A 17,023-nucleotide genomic window follows, 5' to 3' on the forward strand; every position below is an offset into this window, starting at 1 on the left:
GTACGTGTCATTCGTATATTGCATCGCAACGATAATATGAGTGACATATAAGTACGTGCGCTGATGCGCCCACGTGTATAGGTATAGATGTAGCCTCGAGATTTCAGGTCGATAGCCGTGACGTCAGTAGTTCGCACAGGCGAGAGAGAGAGAGAGAGAGAAACGGTGAGATCGAGGGAGAGAAAGAGAGAGAGAGAGAGAGAGAGAAAGAAGCGATGAAGTTCAAGGTTACCGCGCTCGAATGCACGTCCCACGCGGAAAATAGGAAAAGAGGGCGAATGGATTTTCCAGGTCCAAGGAAAAACGTCAACGCCTAGAAGGGACGTGCTATATCCGCAACGAGCTTATTAGAGGTAAGGAGTTACGCTTTTGAAAAGATCGGGCATTTGATGGTTAAATCGACCGCATTTCGCTTCCTCCGTTGGAGATGAAGTAGAAATTAAATGAAAAGGGTTCTCGCATTCGCGAGATGGCATCGTGCTGTTCTTTCAGGACTGGCAAATGAATCGCGTGTTCGTTAGTTGGTGTTGCTTAACAAATCGCGAGCCACAATATTTCGTTTTGACGCGAGTCGCACGAATTTTTTGCAAGTTGACGTGCCCTCGATAGACCCGTACCCGATAGTTTCGAGACGTTCGATGATGTCATTACTAAAGGATAATCAAGTGACTACGCGGAAGAATGACGCAATAGGTAAGTTGATAGACAATGACGTCTCGTCGAGAGCGTTCTGCGCTAACGGTCGATTGGACTATCGCGTCGAAAATGTGATATCATCTTCGTAATATTGTATGACCTCGACGCGGAACACGATCACGGTATAAAATCTTCTAGTTCGAAATATACGAAGCATACGAATGTTAATTCCTCGTTTGATCTCTCGTGACGTTTTCGTCGAGACCGCAACAGCGTTACATATACATCGGAAATCAAGCCGTCGCACGAAACTGCTTTTCCACATTCTTTCTCTCTCTCTCTCTCTCTCTCTCTAATTCGTTAATTCGAGGCTGAAATTTGTTGTTTGATAATCGGCTGTCCTCGAAACGAATTCGTATTTGCGTTGGCACGCCCGGACGTGGCCCGGACTGAGCAACCTTGAACTTGCTTGCCCCCGAACAACTCACCCTCAGCTTCCGACCTTCCACCGCCTCCTCTCCGCGTCGTACTGACGGCGCACATCTCCGCTACATCGCAATAAGAATGCTCGTTGACGAACAACGCAAAAACGGGAGATAACGCGGCAGATATGTACCTTTTATATTTCACATGTATGAAAGAGACAAACGAGAGGGCGACGAGGGACCGAAAAATATTCATTGACGCTATTCCGTGTGGACGTGGTTTAACGGAATTTATTTCGCGACCTCGAGAACTCTCCCCGGCCTCCTCCACCCGTCCCGTTTGTATCACGCGCTCGTGACAAAAAATTGCCTACCATACGAAGGGTTAATAGCGCGTCCTACCCCAGGACAATCGTGGCCGGCCTCGAGCTGCTCTTGACGAGCAACCGCTTATAACGGGTTTGCCCGTGACCAACGGAGACCTTGGCAATGGCTCGCGACGAGCAGGGCTGGCCAGCGTCGCGACGCAGACGCCGAGTGCGCGCGCAGTTCGCTCGATGCACCCGGAGGTCGCGCGCGCGTCGTCCCGTGTTACGCCGGGAGCGACAACCTTGACCTTATACCACGACCCGTTGGCGAACAAGGTCCATCCACTCCTGATCGGTTGAAGGTCGACGGTACCGCGGCCGGAGGCCAAGTGGAGGGAAGGAAGGAGGGTAAACGGGGACCCAGCGAAATCCAGCCACTCGCTCGATCTCCCTCGAGGACGCGTTAACGATCCTCAATTACCGCACCCTCGTCGGCCCTCTCGCTCTCTCCTTCTCGTTCTTTTCTCCCTCATCTCTTTCTCTCTCGCTCTTTTCTTCCCTCGTTTTTTCTGCGCCTACCTCTGCTCCCTCTCTCTTTCTCTCTTGTTCGTTCGCTCGCTCTATCACACTCTCACTACAAACCATTCGCTTTTCCCACCTCGCTCTTGAGGAGATGTAACAAAGATTTTATCCTACGCGAGAAGCATCGAAAGACTATCGACTGCTCAGGCACGAACTCGACTTGAAAATACTCAAACAAAATTGAATATGACGATCAAGCTCATTTCAGATTCATCGCGATCGATGCCGCCCCGTCTTTATCATCTGCAGCTCCGTTCATCCGTTGTCCATCCCGGACATTCGTGCTCATCGTTCAAGAAAGCACGGTCGTTTGAGCTAATCGTCGTAATCTTACACTCGCCCGCCACTTTACACGGTCCGACTATGAATGTTAGTATTAGTCTTTTGCTCTAAGCAAATCATTGTAATGTAATTTCTAACAAAAAAAGGTTTCCAACACTATCAGAAGTTGCAACTCTTACACAGTAAAAAATTTTTTCTTACTTTAACACAGGAAATGTATCATAAAGTACACACGGTATATGCATAGCACACCTTAACTAAGGACGTTCTGTTAACATCCACATCTCCAGAAACGTCCTGGAGACGTCCAGAAAATGATTCTATATTCTAAGGACATATCTGGATAAAATATGCTATGTGGAATATTAATAAGGTGAATGTGTTAATTTAACATAATAGTAGTCTTTACAGACATTTGTGTATTTTTTAACACATTCTCCCCATGTTGAAGTAACACAAAATATCAGTGGATTGTTTTTAACACAAATTTTTTTACTGTGCAAGATTTAAACGTTTTTAAGATTTTTAGCAGCGCGGGAATCGCCTTTTGTCAGAAATAACACAGAAAAGAAACAATTTTAAATGAAGAATAGATGTAAATGTAAAAAATTTTTTCTTACTTTAACACAGGAAATGTATCATAAAGTACACACGGTATATGCATAGCACACCTTAACTAAGGACGTTCTGTTAACATCCACATCTCCAGAAACGTCCTGGAGACGTCCAGAAAATGATTCTATATTCTAAGGACATATCTGGATAAAATATGCTATGTGGAATATTAATAAGGTGAATGTGTTAATTTAACATAATAGTAGTCTTTACAGACATTTGTGTATTTTTTAACACATTCTCCCCATGTTGAAGTAACACAAAATATCAGTGGATTGTTTTTAACACAAATTTTTTTACTGTGCAAGATTTAAACGTTTTTAAGATTTTTAGCAGCGCGGGAATCGCCTTTTGTCAGAAATAACACAGAAAAGAAACAATTTTAAATGAAGAATAGATGTAAATGTAAAAAATTTTTTCTTACTTTAACACAGGAAATGTATCATAAAGTACACACGGTATATGCATAGCACACCTTAACTAAGGACGTTCTGTTAACATCCACATCTCCAGAAACGTCCTAGAGACGTCCAGAAAATGATTCTATATTCTAAGGACATATCTGGATAAAATATGCTATGTGGAATAGTGGTATACATTCACATATAAAAGGAAGAATATTTAATATTCTTATAAGATCTGTAATCTCGAATTGTGTTCAAATGATATGAATGCATCAATATAAATTCAATCAAATCGAGAATAAAAATCTCAGATTGTATAATATTCTTGCTTACATATGAGAGTATTCATTCTTGATTTATAGGACTAATTATTTTTTGTGCACGTTACATTTTACCACTCCAAAATATTAAAAGCTTGTTATACATCTATTATGGATTCGGACTGTCGCATTCGTCCGATGCATCAAATAACGCCTTTATCACTCATCGGCCGTTGTACGGTCATAGTCACTTACCTCCATCGTCTTCGATGTCCACTCGCGCCGATATCAGCCGAATTACGCACTACGATCCTCGCTCCTTACTCACACGACACTCCCTGCATTCACCGGTTTCGCGACGCGCGAGAACGAGAGCAGAGCATTCGTCATTATCGTACAACGCTCCCCGCGATCGGCGGTTACGCGCCATCGCCATCGCCATCGACTGTGGATCTTTACGAAAAGTCGGGAAGACGCGATGCGACACTTGACGCTAATTCACTCGCACCTATATCCACCTAACGCCATGTTTATTCAGCCGCCCTCGCGATTCGCTAATCACCATCGCGCGGGCCTGTTAACCAATCGTGTGGCCGAATGTCTTTAGGGCCCACTCTCGAGAAATTGCAATGCATTACTGTTTCAAATTTGTCAAGAAAGAGGCAGTGTGTAACGGACGTCGCGATTATCGTTTGCACGACGACGAATGTCTCGGCCGATTCACATCGATTTATTCGTCCTGAGTGCATCGCGACGATTATCGGAAGGGCCGTGTAAAGTGGCGGTTGTCGAATCGTGACGATTAGTTCGGGAGATTAGCTTGTTATTAACCTCTGTTTTCGTGACCGACGAGTCACCCGAGACGCAACGAGGGAGGAGAAGGAAGAGCTGCTGCGTAATCACGACGAGATAAAGACGTTGATCCGGTGAGTCTGAAATGGATCGTTATATTTGCACGCATGTTCGACCGATCGATCAGCTCGTTCGTCGCGACAATTTGACGCCGTGTTACGTCGTACACACAGCGACGACGTTTCGGTGCTCTTGAGATACGGGCGCATCGGCCGGCGTCATCGCCGTTACGCTGAACATTGTAATGAATACGCGCAAAGAACGCGATCCTGAACAAAATTGCAATAAAGCGGCGTGGTGGGGTTCTATGAATAAATTCATTAAACGGGCGACTTCGTGTCGCGCGCTAAAAATAGATAGGGCGTCTAATTTCGAGAGATACGGACACAAAGTCGCGTCGCTACACGGGCCAGAGTCGCATGATCGAACAAAACGGTTGTCTCGGACCGATTCTCGCGCAGATTAGAGACGGTGGAAAGTCGAGGTCGCCCTTGACGTAAGCACCTACCACGTGTAGATACACAAATACACTGCCGCATTTTCACATCGTATTCCAAGAAATACGAAACGTCGTCGGATATTACGACGGGACGTGAAGGCGAATCAGTTCGTGCATTAGTTACAGTCGAAAGTTCAGAAAACCGGCGTATCCGGCACGCTTCGGCTTAATTGATCTCCAAATCCCGCTCTTACCCAAGTCGAAATTTTGATGCTACTTTGACGCTCTTAAAAATAGTTTGCGCCTATTTAGACAGCCTGATAAAAACCTACTTTCACGATACTTTGTTTAACTTCTCTCTTGAACCTTTTATTCAGATTGAATTTTAATACTACCTTCAACAACCTATCTTGACGCTAAAACAGCGAGGACATGAATTTAAGACATTATTAGGATCAAAATTGGGGTTATATTATTAGAATTGAGATTAAACCCATTATATTAGCTTCTACTACACGGTAACATTTTGTACTTGTGTTAAAATCCGTCCGTGTTAAGACTTTTGTGCTAAATTTTTAACATATCCGTTTGTTATCTCAATATTTATAGGTATTCATTTTATGTTAATTTTTGACATAATATTTGTATTACTTTTCAACGTATTCAACAAAAATTGGTGCGAACCGTTTGGGATATGTGAAATGTGTTAAATATTAATACGAAATCTTTTACTATGTATGTTATAAAATGAAGGGTTTAACGTAGGACCAAAATTTCGACTCGAGTATATCCGACGCGTACAATGGCGCCAATCGAAGCGATCGCGCGATCGTTGATTCAAAGGCACGGCGCGCCGCATGCAAAGTTAGCTCGCGATAAACAGCCAGTAACAAGTGGGTGTTATGATGTGGCTGGAGAATATTTTTATTCTTTCCGAGGCTAAAGTTGATACGCGATCTGTGCTACATTTATTCGCTCGGTATCTGTAACTTTTACCGAACTGAAACGAGCGAGCGAGCGATCTCAAGTCGTGCTCCGTAATTAAATATCAGCGTCTCCGTGCAATCGGATGCACCGTTGTGCAGGAAGCGGCGATATACGTGCCTGCAGGTGCATCGAGGAGTAAGACGCGATACGTTCTAAATGCTCGTACGAAATATACCTGCGCATAATAGAGTATCGCTCAGTCGACACGCTATTTGGGTCGATTCCTTTTTCCCAATATCGAAACAGCGATGCGTCAATTTGGTTGCAATATAAGCGGCTTCTATGTATTGACCTTGACATAGGCCGCCGCAGCTACGCAGTTGCAACGACAAAGTGCATCGCCGATGTTTACTAGCAATTGGCAAACGCCGGCGTAGTTAGGAATGGATAAACGGCAGTTTAATAGCACGAATGTTTTTGATGTTACACACAGTATTATACCGAGAATCGAAGCATCATTCATCATTAATTGATCTCGCGTCATTGTTAACATTCGAGGCGTCAATGGTGAGATAAAGTTTCGTTTGGCTACGCCGGCCAGTGAATAAAGAAACGTGTGCGATCTACTCTATATTTCACGCGCTCTCGCTCGATGACGAATCTTGGCGCCCGCAGAAATCGTTTTCGATGCTACTTTCGCGAATGACGGTGCATCGACGCGAAAGCGGTCTTTATAGATGCCATCGGCCTTGTCCTTGACATCGACCGCGACGTCCCGACGCTACGCAGCCGACCGACCCGTACATTACATCGGGATGTTCGATACGCGGAACAGAGCCGAGAGAGAGAGAGAGAGAGAGTGAAGGAGGAGAGGTTTACGTCGGAGAGGAGGGTATAGGGAGCCACATCGTTGGCTGAATGGAGGGGCGGATTTACACATTGCCGGCGAGACATTTCGTAAGATTACGTCAAAGTTCGGAAGCCTGTTTTCCGACAAATACGAAATGACGTTTGTTCGCGATTAAAGTCTAAATAACGCCTTCCTGCCGATCGTTTTACGCGGCGCCCGCGATTCGCAGCCATTTGTCCCGTTTATTTTATTACGGATCGAGCGGTTATTCTTACGCTCAGCGATATTATGCACAAAACAGAATTGCCTGAAATAAAACAAGGACAGCTTCGACTAATCTCGTATAACACGAATAAGATCGTGTTCCCCACGACTATTTATTAGCACAGCATATTTTACCACATTCGCGCACCGTGTTGGACGTCTACGTGTAAACAATATCTAGATGTAGATTTTGCGATCTATCTCTTTGCGAGTGATTTATGCATCTTCTGCGTGAAAATGTTTACCGCACGATGTCCCTGACAATCTAATAGAGAGAAGGAAAGATATGAAGAGCGAAAAGTCGGTGAAATCATTGCCAGATAGGATGGAATCCGGGGTAAGAGTTCAAGTAATAACATTATTTATTAATTATTACACTCCCCACGAGCGAACGATGCAAATATTGCATCGCGCGAATGTTGAGATAAAATAGCTATAAAGATGACTTTCTTTTTATCATATAGAAAATAAAGTCTACTTGGCCCTCTTCCTTTTCATAGTTTTGGGTTTTGCTTTAGGAGTCTTTCCGCCTCGATGTTTCTTTCCGCGGCCTTTAGTCTTTTCCTTCGCTTTCGCCGCACGTATATCCTTCTTCATTCTCGGATCGACTACTTTGTATCGACCTTTCACACCGGCAGGCCGAGCGGCGCGCTTCTGCGCCAAGTGTTTCTTCGCAACGATATACGTGATTTCCTTCTTCGGCTCCTTGGTAGCTTTCTTATACAACCTAAATTTATAGACGAAAGATCAAATTAGCTGAGAGAACGAAAACGGTATTTCGAGATTAAATTAAACATTCTCTGAAAACTGGCACTCACGCTGCAACTTGTCTGGCCTTCTCCCTGTCGCTAATATCCGTGCTGTCCATCAACGTCTCTACCTTCTTCTTGGCCTTCTCAAGTTTGCGCATCGCACGCTTCTTCTTCCTCGCCTTAGCTTCCATCACTTTCTTAATCGGTCTAACGTTTAAGTCCTCGACTCGCTTTTTATAATCATTTATTAATTCAACAGGTACAGGTGCCTCTTTCTTCATATGCTTCTCCTCATCCTTCGTAAACCAGTCGGGTAAATTTTCGTCGTTGAACGCGTATCTGTTCCAACCTGAATCGATCAAATCCCTTCGGGATTTTTTACTTTGAATCAGCAACGTGCCAAGTGCTAAATCTTCCGCGGTCAATTTCTTCTTCTTCTTCAACTTTTTATCTAATCAATTAAGAATGAGTGTTTAGGATGACAATTATTAAGCATTAATAGTTTTTAGTACGTTAATCGATAAATCCTCAGCTAAACGGAAGCTCACTTACCCTCTTCGCGAGATACTATTTCAAAACCGTCTTTTCCACCGGTCTTCTTCCTTTTCTTGTTAGTTTCCATCATTTCTTCCATGTCATAATCGGAATTTAACTCATCCTCGGAACTCTCATTGTCTTCGCGTTTTCGTTTCTTGTTCTCATCGTGATTTTCTATCTTCTTCTCTTCTCCGAGGACATGCCCACCTTTCTTTTTGTACAGCTCAATCATTCTATCCAACTCATAATCTTCATCGTCCTCATTCTCTAAATTTTTAAATGCATCTTTTTCGAACCACAGTTCTGCCTTATGAATCTTTTTTGCTTTCTTATCCCGGAAGTCTAGATCAGTCAGCAGTGGATTGCTATCGGGATCATTAAATTCTCGTTTCTTTTTTGGCAGCGTTTTTTTCTTCGTACTTTCGTCCTCCGAATCTCCCAGACCTATTTTGCAAAAGTAATTTTATAGTTTGTCTTATAAACTTAAAAAATAAACGGGAAATGAGTATGATAAAAACGTACGACGTAGAGAGAAATATTTTAGAGAGAGACAGCTGGAAGAGAATATCATACAAATATTAATATTTGAATAATAATACCTAGCCCAGATTTTTCACTATCCGCGTCATCATCCGATGTAGCATCGGTGTCATTATCCTCGCTGTCTTCCATTTTATAATATAAGCCTTTACTATCCAAGTGACCTGCATCCTTCTCGTAACGAATCGTCTTCGGCTTGATTTCTTCGTCGTCCGAATCTTCCTCGCTTTCCGCCACGACGTCGGGTGTTTGATCCGTAACTTGTTCCAATTGTTGATAGGTTTGTATCTGCTTTAAATTGAACATATCGTCTCCTTCCAATTTAGGTCCCTCGTCGCCTTTGTGAATCATTTTCAAATTGAGACGTTCGTTCAGCTTTTGTCTCTCTTTATGAACTTTTTTCTTCTTGCGTTTCAATTCTTTTACTTCCGTATCTCTGAGCTCAGCAATTTGTTTCTCGATTTCCGCGTCTTCCAAATCCTCCTGTTCTTCGAGACTAATAGCTGCAGGTGTGGCTGCAGTTTCATCTTCAAGCGTAGTCCCGTCCTCTTTTTTTTCCTCAGACTGTGCCTCTTTCAACGCTTTCCACCATTTGAGTAACATCTTCAAATCTTTTCGACCAAGTACTTTAATATCTTTGCAAGATTCTCTAATTTCTCTTGTCGTTTTCTCATGTTTATCAATAGCTTCGTCATCTATCACTATTTCGGAAGCAGTTTGCAAAGCCTCCACTGCATCTTCACAAGCAATGAACTCTTTAGCAGATAACTTATGATATAATGTATAGTCATTCTCAGGATATCCTTCTGCCCTAGGTTTCTTCTGTCTTTCTGGGTGGAAAATATTTATCTTGTTTGCATTTTTTATTTCTAACTCAGAAAATACATACTTTGGATCGAGAAACTTGGGATCCAATTTATCAGGAGCGATATAGTATTGACAAACAACAAAAATTTCCGCGGACTCGTTACGTGAAGCTTGAGGTTTAGTAGCATGCACCTATAATCAAAATTATGATAGTAACAAATCACAGTTAACTGTTAGAATAACAGACAATAATTATCAGACATTCCATAAATGCATATATGTAACTCCACAATTAAATAAAAATAACTTGTTATCCAAAAGTATTTAATCCAAAAGTATATTCACTATATGAATTTACAATATTTTATCATCTCACAACCAAATTTTTAATTGTATTTTTATAAAGATATAGATCTTGAAATTCTGTTCATTAATTTATATGCAATTATTTATGGAGTGACTGATAAATATCTTAAAATTATATTATTACCTTCTTGAATAATTGTTTTAACACCCAAAGTAGTGGGTGATAATCTTTAGATCGAAATATTTTTGTCACAAACCAACCACCTGCTCTTAGGAACTGAGAAGCGATTTTAATAGCAGCTAATGTTAAAATAGCTTGTTGATAGGCATCATGAAGCCAATTTTTTCCCACATTTGGGGCTCCATCATTTAAAACAACATCAGCTTTCCATGTTTTCAATTCTCGTTTAATAGCCACCTTACATTTATCTGTTGTAATATCCTCTGTAACACTGATACATCCTGGAATAGGCTTTATAGGAAACAGATCTACTCCTACAACTATAGATGATACTGGCATATTTTGTCTGGCAACTTGCATCCAGCCACCAGGCGCTGCACATAGATCGATGCATACTCTAGATTTTTGAAGAAATTCATATTTCCGATTTAACTGAATTAACTTGAAAGCAGCACGTGACCTATAACCTAAACAAGAAAAATGTTGCCTTAATCAACTATTTTAATGCAACCCCGATATAGTGTTGGGTTTAAATATTATATGTAAAACTGACTGAATCTCCTATATGATAATTTTATTGAGTGATCAGCAGAGTGCAACAATGATTAATATTATTTACCTGTTTCCTTGGCTAAATGATAATACTTGTCTCTCCTCTGCTTTCCAGTTTTTGTTTTCTTCCCCATTTTAATTGAAAGGTAACATCAGTTTTATAATAAACGTATACACGTGTGTGTCAACCACGTGTTGTCTTTTCTTCTTCGTGTGTGCACTTTATTTTAAAAAGGTTTGAACACTTTTCGCAATGCAGTTTGAAACACAACCGATGGTTCAATAAGAGAACCTTTTATTAATTCCCAGAAATTCTTTTGAATATAAGATCGGACTGTAAATACCGGTCTTTATAATCCTTTCCGTTCAGCGAAATAGGTTAGCATCATAAGTCTCAGAGTTTCTGCTACATGTCGCCACCGTCTTTGGTGCAATAGTAGTACGATTCAGTGACAAATCAGGCAGTCGGCTTCTTTTCAATTTGCGTATAAATCCAATAGCAGGTTAAGAGTGCCTGCAATACGTGTATTAAGCCTTAAGCTTAAGAAATTGGCCAATCACAATCGATTATTCTTCTTACGATCAACGAATAATCGACAATAATTGGTCAATTTCTGCTCATGTTCTGTGTGGCACAAAACCATATATTTGGTCTGTTCTTTGTAGCTGCACTGTTGAGCTAGTGCCATAAGTTGAAGTGAGACAAGTACATGTTTTCTCATTTTAATTTATTACATTAGTTCAGCAGTGCAGCTATAAAGAACAGACCAATTGCCAATCTCTACTTTTAACATAACACAGTGTAGGTGAACATAGGTGAAGACTGTGTAGCAATTCGGTGCCAATTACCGAATTGCGTCGTAACAGTTATTCAATAACAGATTCCAATTTTCATCAAATTACATTGTCTCCTCGATATACACGTGACAAAGGGGAAAGAAAATGTGGAAAATCGTAACTCGTGGCATTAGAGAGACGTTCGAGCGACGTGCTTGTCGAACGAACGTTTATTCACAATCATCGCAGGATAATGCAAAAAACGAAGTTAAAACAAACTTGACATGTCAAAAAAAATTCCTTGCGCCGGCTTGCTTTAATTGGAATAAGGGTTTTTGTGGATCTGCTAAGAGTGCCGGTGCTGAAGATAAAGAGCATGATTATAAATGGGATACCAAGCACAGTTGGCCAGAAGCTATTGGCTGGGTAAATATCTTTTTAAGGGCCGATTGTTCCAAGTAAGCCAATTGTTCCAAGTAAGCCAATTGTTTTTGGTAAGATTTACCCGACATGGACAAACTAATCAATAACAGTCATTGGTGTTTACTGAAAGTTATGGCTCCACTGGAACAACAACAAGAAATTTGTTATTACTTGTTGTCGCTGAATGTTTTACGAATTATCCAACATGTGTAAACTTGTAGAAATATTTCTTATAGCATAGACATCCTAAAAACATCCTGAGAACCTTTCTGTGTCCTAAGGACGTCCTTGAATAAAGTGTGCTATATGGGATCTTGTCTGCATTGAAGCGACATAATCAGAAACATTTGGATTTTGCTTCTACTTCCTTAGTCTTTTCATTTGTTTCTAGTAATTATTTGTTCATACTCAAGAAACAAAGCAGTTTATTATTGCAAACATAATGTGTGGTGCGAGTAATTGGTAAATTAAATTTTTTATTTTGCTTTTACTTTCCGCCATACCTGCTTCAACAGCCTTGGAAATTTCTCTCCAATCATCTTTTTTCGTGTTTCTGCATTTATATTTTTTATCGAAAAAGGCCCATAAACACTCATATTTCCTATATTCCTCAATTAACTTAATGATTATATTATTATCCCATTTTACGTTCTTATTGTTAGACTTTTTTTTTATTAGAGACATATTTGGCAGCTACATTGGGTTATTGATAACTGAAAGTCCATACTGAAGGAACTTCTGTTCTTGTTGCGACCTGTTGACACTTGTTTGTTATTTTCCTTTGATATTTCTGTTTCAATTGGAAACACGCGACAAGCAGCATTTTTGTCATTGGCAACAGAAATATTAAGAAATGTGAAGAAACTTTCGACAAGTTTCTACAAGTCGATCGATAACTTTTTCAAGAAACATAAAATATCAACAAAAAGTTTCCCGTTGTTGCTCCAGTGGGGACATAGCTTAATAGATACTTGTCGAATAAATTTTACCAAGAAATTGGAACAATCAGCCCTAAATGCTGTAATTTTCATTGTAACATTTATGACTTGAAACATAATGTTATATATCTAAGCAGTGCTAAAAATTCTTTACTAAGTCGCTAATAGAAGTTATTTTCCAATAGACCAGTGTGTTGGCAGCTGGATGGGCTGTATGCCAGTCGCTTTGCCTTCAGAAAAGAATCTTTGATACAGATAGTAATGACAGAAAAAGAAAACTATTTGATTATACTGGAGTAAACCTCTTACTTGATCAGATAAAAAGTTTACAGCTAAAGTTGAAGATTGCAAATGTCTTACCAGTTACCAACTGTGTAAGTAATGGTAATAACAAAAATTTACAAGATTCGGACTCGCAATGGCACGCTGAAAAGCCATTCGGTCCTATTACCATGGAAGAGGTGAGGATGTTGTTTTGCAGAGATTACACTATATAATAATAAGCTGGAAATAGATAAACAAAATTTGAATTAGGATGAAAATTGATGATATATTTATTTCGCAATAAATTTATCACTATTCTTTTTCTATGCAAGGAGATAAAAGAATTAATATTATCAAGCGCTGTTTTATTTCCTATGCAGTAACTTGTAAAAAAATATAAATGTTTTGTTGGAAATGTTTTCCATCTGTAATAAAAATACACATGATTGTATCTTCAATGGAATAAATCAATATACGTATGTAAATCCAACAACTTCTATGAAATTAATTGTTTTTACCAAAAAATTAAAATTTATAACATATTTGACAAAGTTCACTGTAAAAGCATTCCTAAAAATATTACTGTAAAAGTATTCCTAAAAATATAGTACATTAAACAGGAACTAATATATCAATTCTCTTTGCAAATTTCTGTTTAGAATAAAATCACTCCTCCTTTATGTACATCGGGATAATTATAAAATCCTACATAGATCCCTATAGATTTTCTATATCCCCAGGCATTTCAAGAAGCAGCCAATGAATTTAAAAACACTCATCAAATAGTCATAGGAGAATTTGAACTCCGTTACGGTATAAAAGCTTTGGAAGAGAAACGTTATAAGGATGCTTGGACGCATTTTTCAAAAGGTGCCAAACTATTCTCTCCCGCCAGCATGTTCAATTTAGCTCTATGTTATGAATTAGGCATTGGAACATTAGCGGATCCAGAGAAGGTACGCTTTATATTTTGTAGTTGAAAGCGTCAGAACTGGTTATAAATTATTCGATTTAAATACAAAGAATATCTTGACATATACATAAATCGAAAGAAAAGACGAGAGATAGAAAATACATCGGTCATTACACCTACATTGAATTGCAAGGAAAACACAAATTTATAAACAAACATAAGATATGCGTATTTCCTTAAGACGTGCGTAATGTAATTTTTCCTCAGGCTGCAAAATATTACAACGATGCCGCGGCTTATGATCATGCCGACGCATTATATAATTTGGGAATTTACTACGCTCAAGGAAAAGGCGGCTTACCGATCGATATCAGTACCGCGCGTACTTATTTCACCAGGGCGGCAAAGTTGGGTCAGGTGCAAGCGCAACGCGCACTTGAGCTAGAAAAGGCTGATATTCAATGGAAGAAAAGTAACAGCACCCCCACTATACCGAAAATTCTCCTGAATAGTACAAATTTAGAGACTAATGAGACGAACGATATACTCGAAAAATTAATCAATACGATGACGAACTTTATTGCGGAATCCACGCGTGATGCATCGGAATATGATGAAGAGATGATTCAAGATTCCGCTCGCGTACTTATAGATCTTCTCATTTTAAAAGAACCTAATCAAGCAACTATTGTGACAGCTCCTGACAACTGTGTGCCATGTTAAATATATTGAACCTCGTCCCCCCGATAATTAAAAGTATTTTTTATTTTATACATACATATATATGTATATGTATGTATGTATATATGTATGTATGTATGTATGTACGTATGTATGTATGTATGTATGTATGTATGTATAATTCTCGCAGTACTAAGTTGCGCTATGTAGATATGTAGACAGTGCGTCTAGTTTTTACGTAGTACTATTTTTTGCTAGTACTATTTTATATAGTTGTTCCATGAAAATGTATCGTTATCGTGTGCACAATATTTTTACAAGAATTTATACAATACATCTAACAGCGATATCGATGAAACTTATTGCTCAATTTATGATGAGCGCATTGTAAATTAAAATGGCGCTTTAAATTGAATCCTGCACTCGTTTTCATACAATTTTTTTGCTGTGTTATAAAGCGAGTATGCTTATTTCATTAAGGTGTGATGCATCTTCATTTATATGTTTATTTCATAAAATATTTAATTTTCATTACATTACATTATTTTATGAATCGATATCAAATGTGTCATTTAGATAAAATAAGCAGAGATATATGTATTTTCTCTTGTATATAATGTCACACGACTAAAAGTTTAGTCGAAACTTTGACTGTGATACGCGATTGAAGGTATTACACATCACCACATGTGTATGTCCGAGAAAACGCGTGATTACAATGTTATTTTATTTAAGAAATACGAGCAGTTTTGAATACTTTCGCGAAATTTCAGATCTTCATTATATTATATAATAAATCATTATATGTTTTCAATGAATATATAAATCGTCAGTTTTCATTAATATTTTATTTTGTTAACTGAAGGTTTTATCAATTGGTACGTATACCTCATTTATAATGCATATTCGTAGTTTATATGATATTATGATATAAAAAAAATATAAATTTTATTTATAATTTAACAGTTTTTTCTAACAACAATATCCTTTATCGAAGGCAATTTATCATATTGTAATAACGCTTAAACTCATATCAGACTAAAGATTAAGATCGAGATTGGATTCAAATGTGGCCGGTCAGAGGAAAGTCCACTAAACTTGAATTAGTGAGCTTGCTCTGATTGGCCAATCCAATCTCAATCCTAATCCGTCATCTGATACGGACTGTAGAAAGTTAACGAATGGCTTTTTTTCTAAATTCTTACTTTATATCCAACTTTTCAATTTTATACAATTGAAAAAATTGCTCAGGTTTTACAAGTCGGGACTCGTATAGAGCGTGTGATTTTGAAAAATCAAGAGAAATTATTTTGAAAATGTCTGGAAGAAGAAAAGTTGCAAATCAAATTTCACCAATGCGCATCGCGTCGTGACACGGTCTTTTTAATGAACTCGCTGTGATTCGCATACAAATTAATCCGACAGTTTATATCCATCCATCTGACATTACGCGCGTCGTCTCCGGCCTTCAACGCGAGTTTCCCGACGACACTACTGTCCTCGTCGTGAAAATTGATAGCTATCGTTTCCATCCAAGCATTATCCGTGTTTCGCGGATCGTCCACGTATCCCTTGTAAATCTCGTCGCCTTTTGCAAAGAAGTCCGCTATAGAATCGCGCAGAATCTTTCTCTCAGCTTCGTCTTTCTCCAGGAAATTCAGCGTTTCCTCCATGAATTCCCTCATCAATGTGGCAGAAACTGCCTCACCCGGGTCGACCATACCTCCCGGAATGGCCCACTCGCCGGAATCCCGTCTTTGTATCGCAACGAACTGCAATATCGGTTTCCTTGTGTATCCATCTATCTCCACGGTTCCGGTATTATTGCGTTTCCATCGTGTAACGATCGGGTCGGCGGCGTGATTCGGTCCCCAACGACCTAGAAGTCCGCGTCCGACGATGCCGGTTCGTCCTACGGGATTCAATGGATAGCCATTCGCGTTGATAACGTAGTCACCCGTAAAACTCTTTCGATTCACTTTACCTGTCAACAAACGTGTTTCAAATGTCGCGCACGCTAATATTTTTCTTCGCACATGCGTCAAATGTTCCGCTCTGAGTTGCGATCGATTCGTTAACCTCGATCTATGTCTGAACCTTTTCAGGCTTCTATTATTTTTACGCTAGCTTCTGACTGATTGAACGAAGCGGAAGAATAAAGAAATAATTACCGTCCACTGCGTTCCACTTTGGTTCAAATGTGGGTTTTTCGATTTCTGGATCGGCCCAAGGTTTGTCACGAAGAACAGCAGCGGTGTATGCGACCGGCTTGTATTCAGGATACTCGACCGTCCATGGAACTTTTTCTTCGATTACCTCGAATCTTTTCATGCCACTAGACGGATACAAGCCCTGTCTACACTTTTGATGAAGCATTCTCACGTATCTAACACTCATTTAATGATGTTTCTCAGGAACACATCGCCGACGAGTGCACGGTAATCGTGATACTTGTTTACTTCCAGCGACGTACTTGACGATTAGCAAGCCCCGCGTCACGCTGCGCCT

At 39.6% G+C, this 17,023-nt stretch overlaps 4 protein-coding genes across 5 annotated transcripts in view; 2 read left to right on the forward strand and 2 right to left on the reverse strand.

The window, feature by feature from the left end:
• Window positions 1–7,008: 7,008 nt before the first annotated feature.
• Window positions 7,009–17,023, forward strand: part of LOC106752017 — a 97,315-nt gene continuing 87,300 nt past the window's right edge. Inside the window, exon 1 of the mRNA XM_014633362.1 lies at window positions 7,009–7,181. The gene's annotated coding sequence lies outside the window, so the exon portion shown is untranslated. The remainder of the gene's footprint in view (window positions 7,182–17,023) is intronic.
• Window positions 7,204–11,128, reverse strand: LOC106752018 (pre-rRNA processing protein FTSJ3). Its single transcript, XM_014633364.1, has 6 exons — window positions 10,587–11,128; window positions 9,971–10,434; window positions 8,733–9,672; window positions 8,149–8,577; window positions 7,663–8,047; window positions 7,204–7,571 (listed from the first exon to the last, which is right to left on the reverse strand). Exons 1-6 carry the CDS (start codon window positions 10,651–10,653, stop codon window positions 7,319–7,321), a joined length of 2,538 nt encoding a protein of 845 aa, XP_014488850.1. The 5' UTR covers window positions 10,654–11,128; the 3' UTR covers window positions 7,204–7,318.
• On the forward strand, window positions 11,307–14,625 carry LOC106752022. Of its 2 annotated transcripts, none has more exons than XM_014633369.1 (4): window positions 11,307–11,722; window positions 12,843–13,118; window positions 13,662–13,877; window positions 14,102–14,625. In XM_014633369.1, the coding sequence occupies exons 1-4, from the start codon at window positions 11,462–11,464 to the stop codon at window positions 14,555–14,557; spliced, it is 1,209 nt and encodes a 402-aa protein (XP_014488855.1). In that variant the 5' UTR covers window positions 11,307–11,461; the 3' UTR covers window positions 14,558–14,625. The 2 variants fall into 2 exon arrangements, with proteins under 2 accessions (XP_014488855.1, XP_014488856.1); XM_014633370.1 differs by having other exon boundaries at window positions 11,588–11,754.
• Window positions 15,299–16,993, reverse strand: LOC106752024 (ADP-ribose pyrophosphatase, mitochondrial). Its single transcript, XM_014633373.1, has 2 exons — window positions 16,687–16,993; window positions 15,299–16,499 (listed from the first exon to the last, which is right to left on the reverse strand). The coding sequence occupies exons 1-2, from the start codon at window positions 16,910–16,912 to the stop codon at window positions 15,865–15,867; spliced, it is 861 nt and encodes a 286-aa protein (XP_014488859.1). The 5' UTR covers window positions 16,913–16,993; the 3' UTR covers window positions 15,299–15,864.

Source organism: Dinoponera quadriceps, unplaced genomic scaffold (genome assembly GCF_001313825.1).
Source record: "Dinoponera quadriceps isolate SergipeBrazil2010 unplaced genomic scaffold, ASM131382v1 scaffold424, whole genome shotgun sequence".
In the NCBI taxonomy this organism is placed as follows: Eukaryota; Metazoa; Arthropoda; class Insecta; order Hymenoptera; family Formicidae; genus Dinoponera; species Dinoponera quadriceps.

What these genes read in the sequence shown, in the direction of transcription:
- LOC106752018 (XM_014633364.1), bottom strand. Translation starts at nt 10,653, where the DNA reads ATGGGGAAGAAAACAAAAACTGGAAAGCAGAGGAGAGACAAGTATTAT. An exon ending in TAGTGAAAAATCTGGGCTAG is followed by an intron (nt 8,578 to 8,732) that starts GTATTATTATTC and finishes TTTGCAAAATAG; the next exon opens with GTCTGGGAGATTCGGAGGAC. An exon ending in AAGGCCAGACAAGTTGCAGC is followed by an intron (nt 7,572 to 7,662) that starts GTGAGTGCCAGT and finishes CTATAAATTTAG; the next exon opens with GTTGTATAAGAAAGCTACCA.
- LOC106752022 (XM_014633369.1), top strand. Translation starts at nt 11,462, where the DNA reads ATGTGGAAAATCGTAACTCGTGGCATTAGAGAGACGTTCGAGCGACGT. An exon ending in GGCCAGAAGCTATTGGCTGG is followed by an intron (nt 11,723 to 12,842) that starts GTAAATATCTTT and finishes ATTTTCCAATAG; the next exon opens with ACCAGTGTGTTGGCAGCTGG. An exon ending in CATTAGCGGATCCAGAGAAG is followed by an intron (nt 13,878 to 14,101) that starts GTACGCTTTATA and finishes ATTTTTCCTCAG; the next exon opens with GCTGCAAAATATTACAACGA.
- LOC106752024 (XM_014633373.1), bottom strand. Translation starts at nt 16,912, where the DNA reads ATGAGTGTTAGATACGTGAGAATGCTTCATCAAAAGTGTAGACAGGGC. An exon ending in AAAGTGGAACGCAGTGGACG is followed by an intron (nt 16,500 to 16,686) that starts GTAATTATTTCT and finishes GTTTGTTGACAG; the next exon opens with GTAAAGTGAATCGAAAGAGT.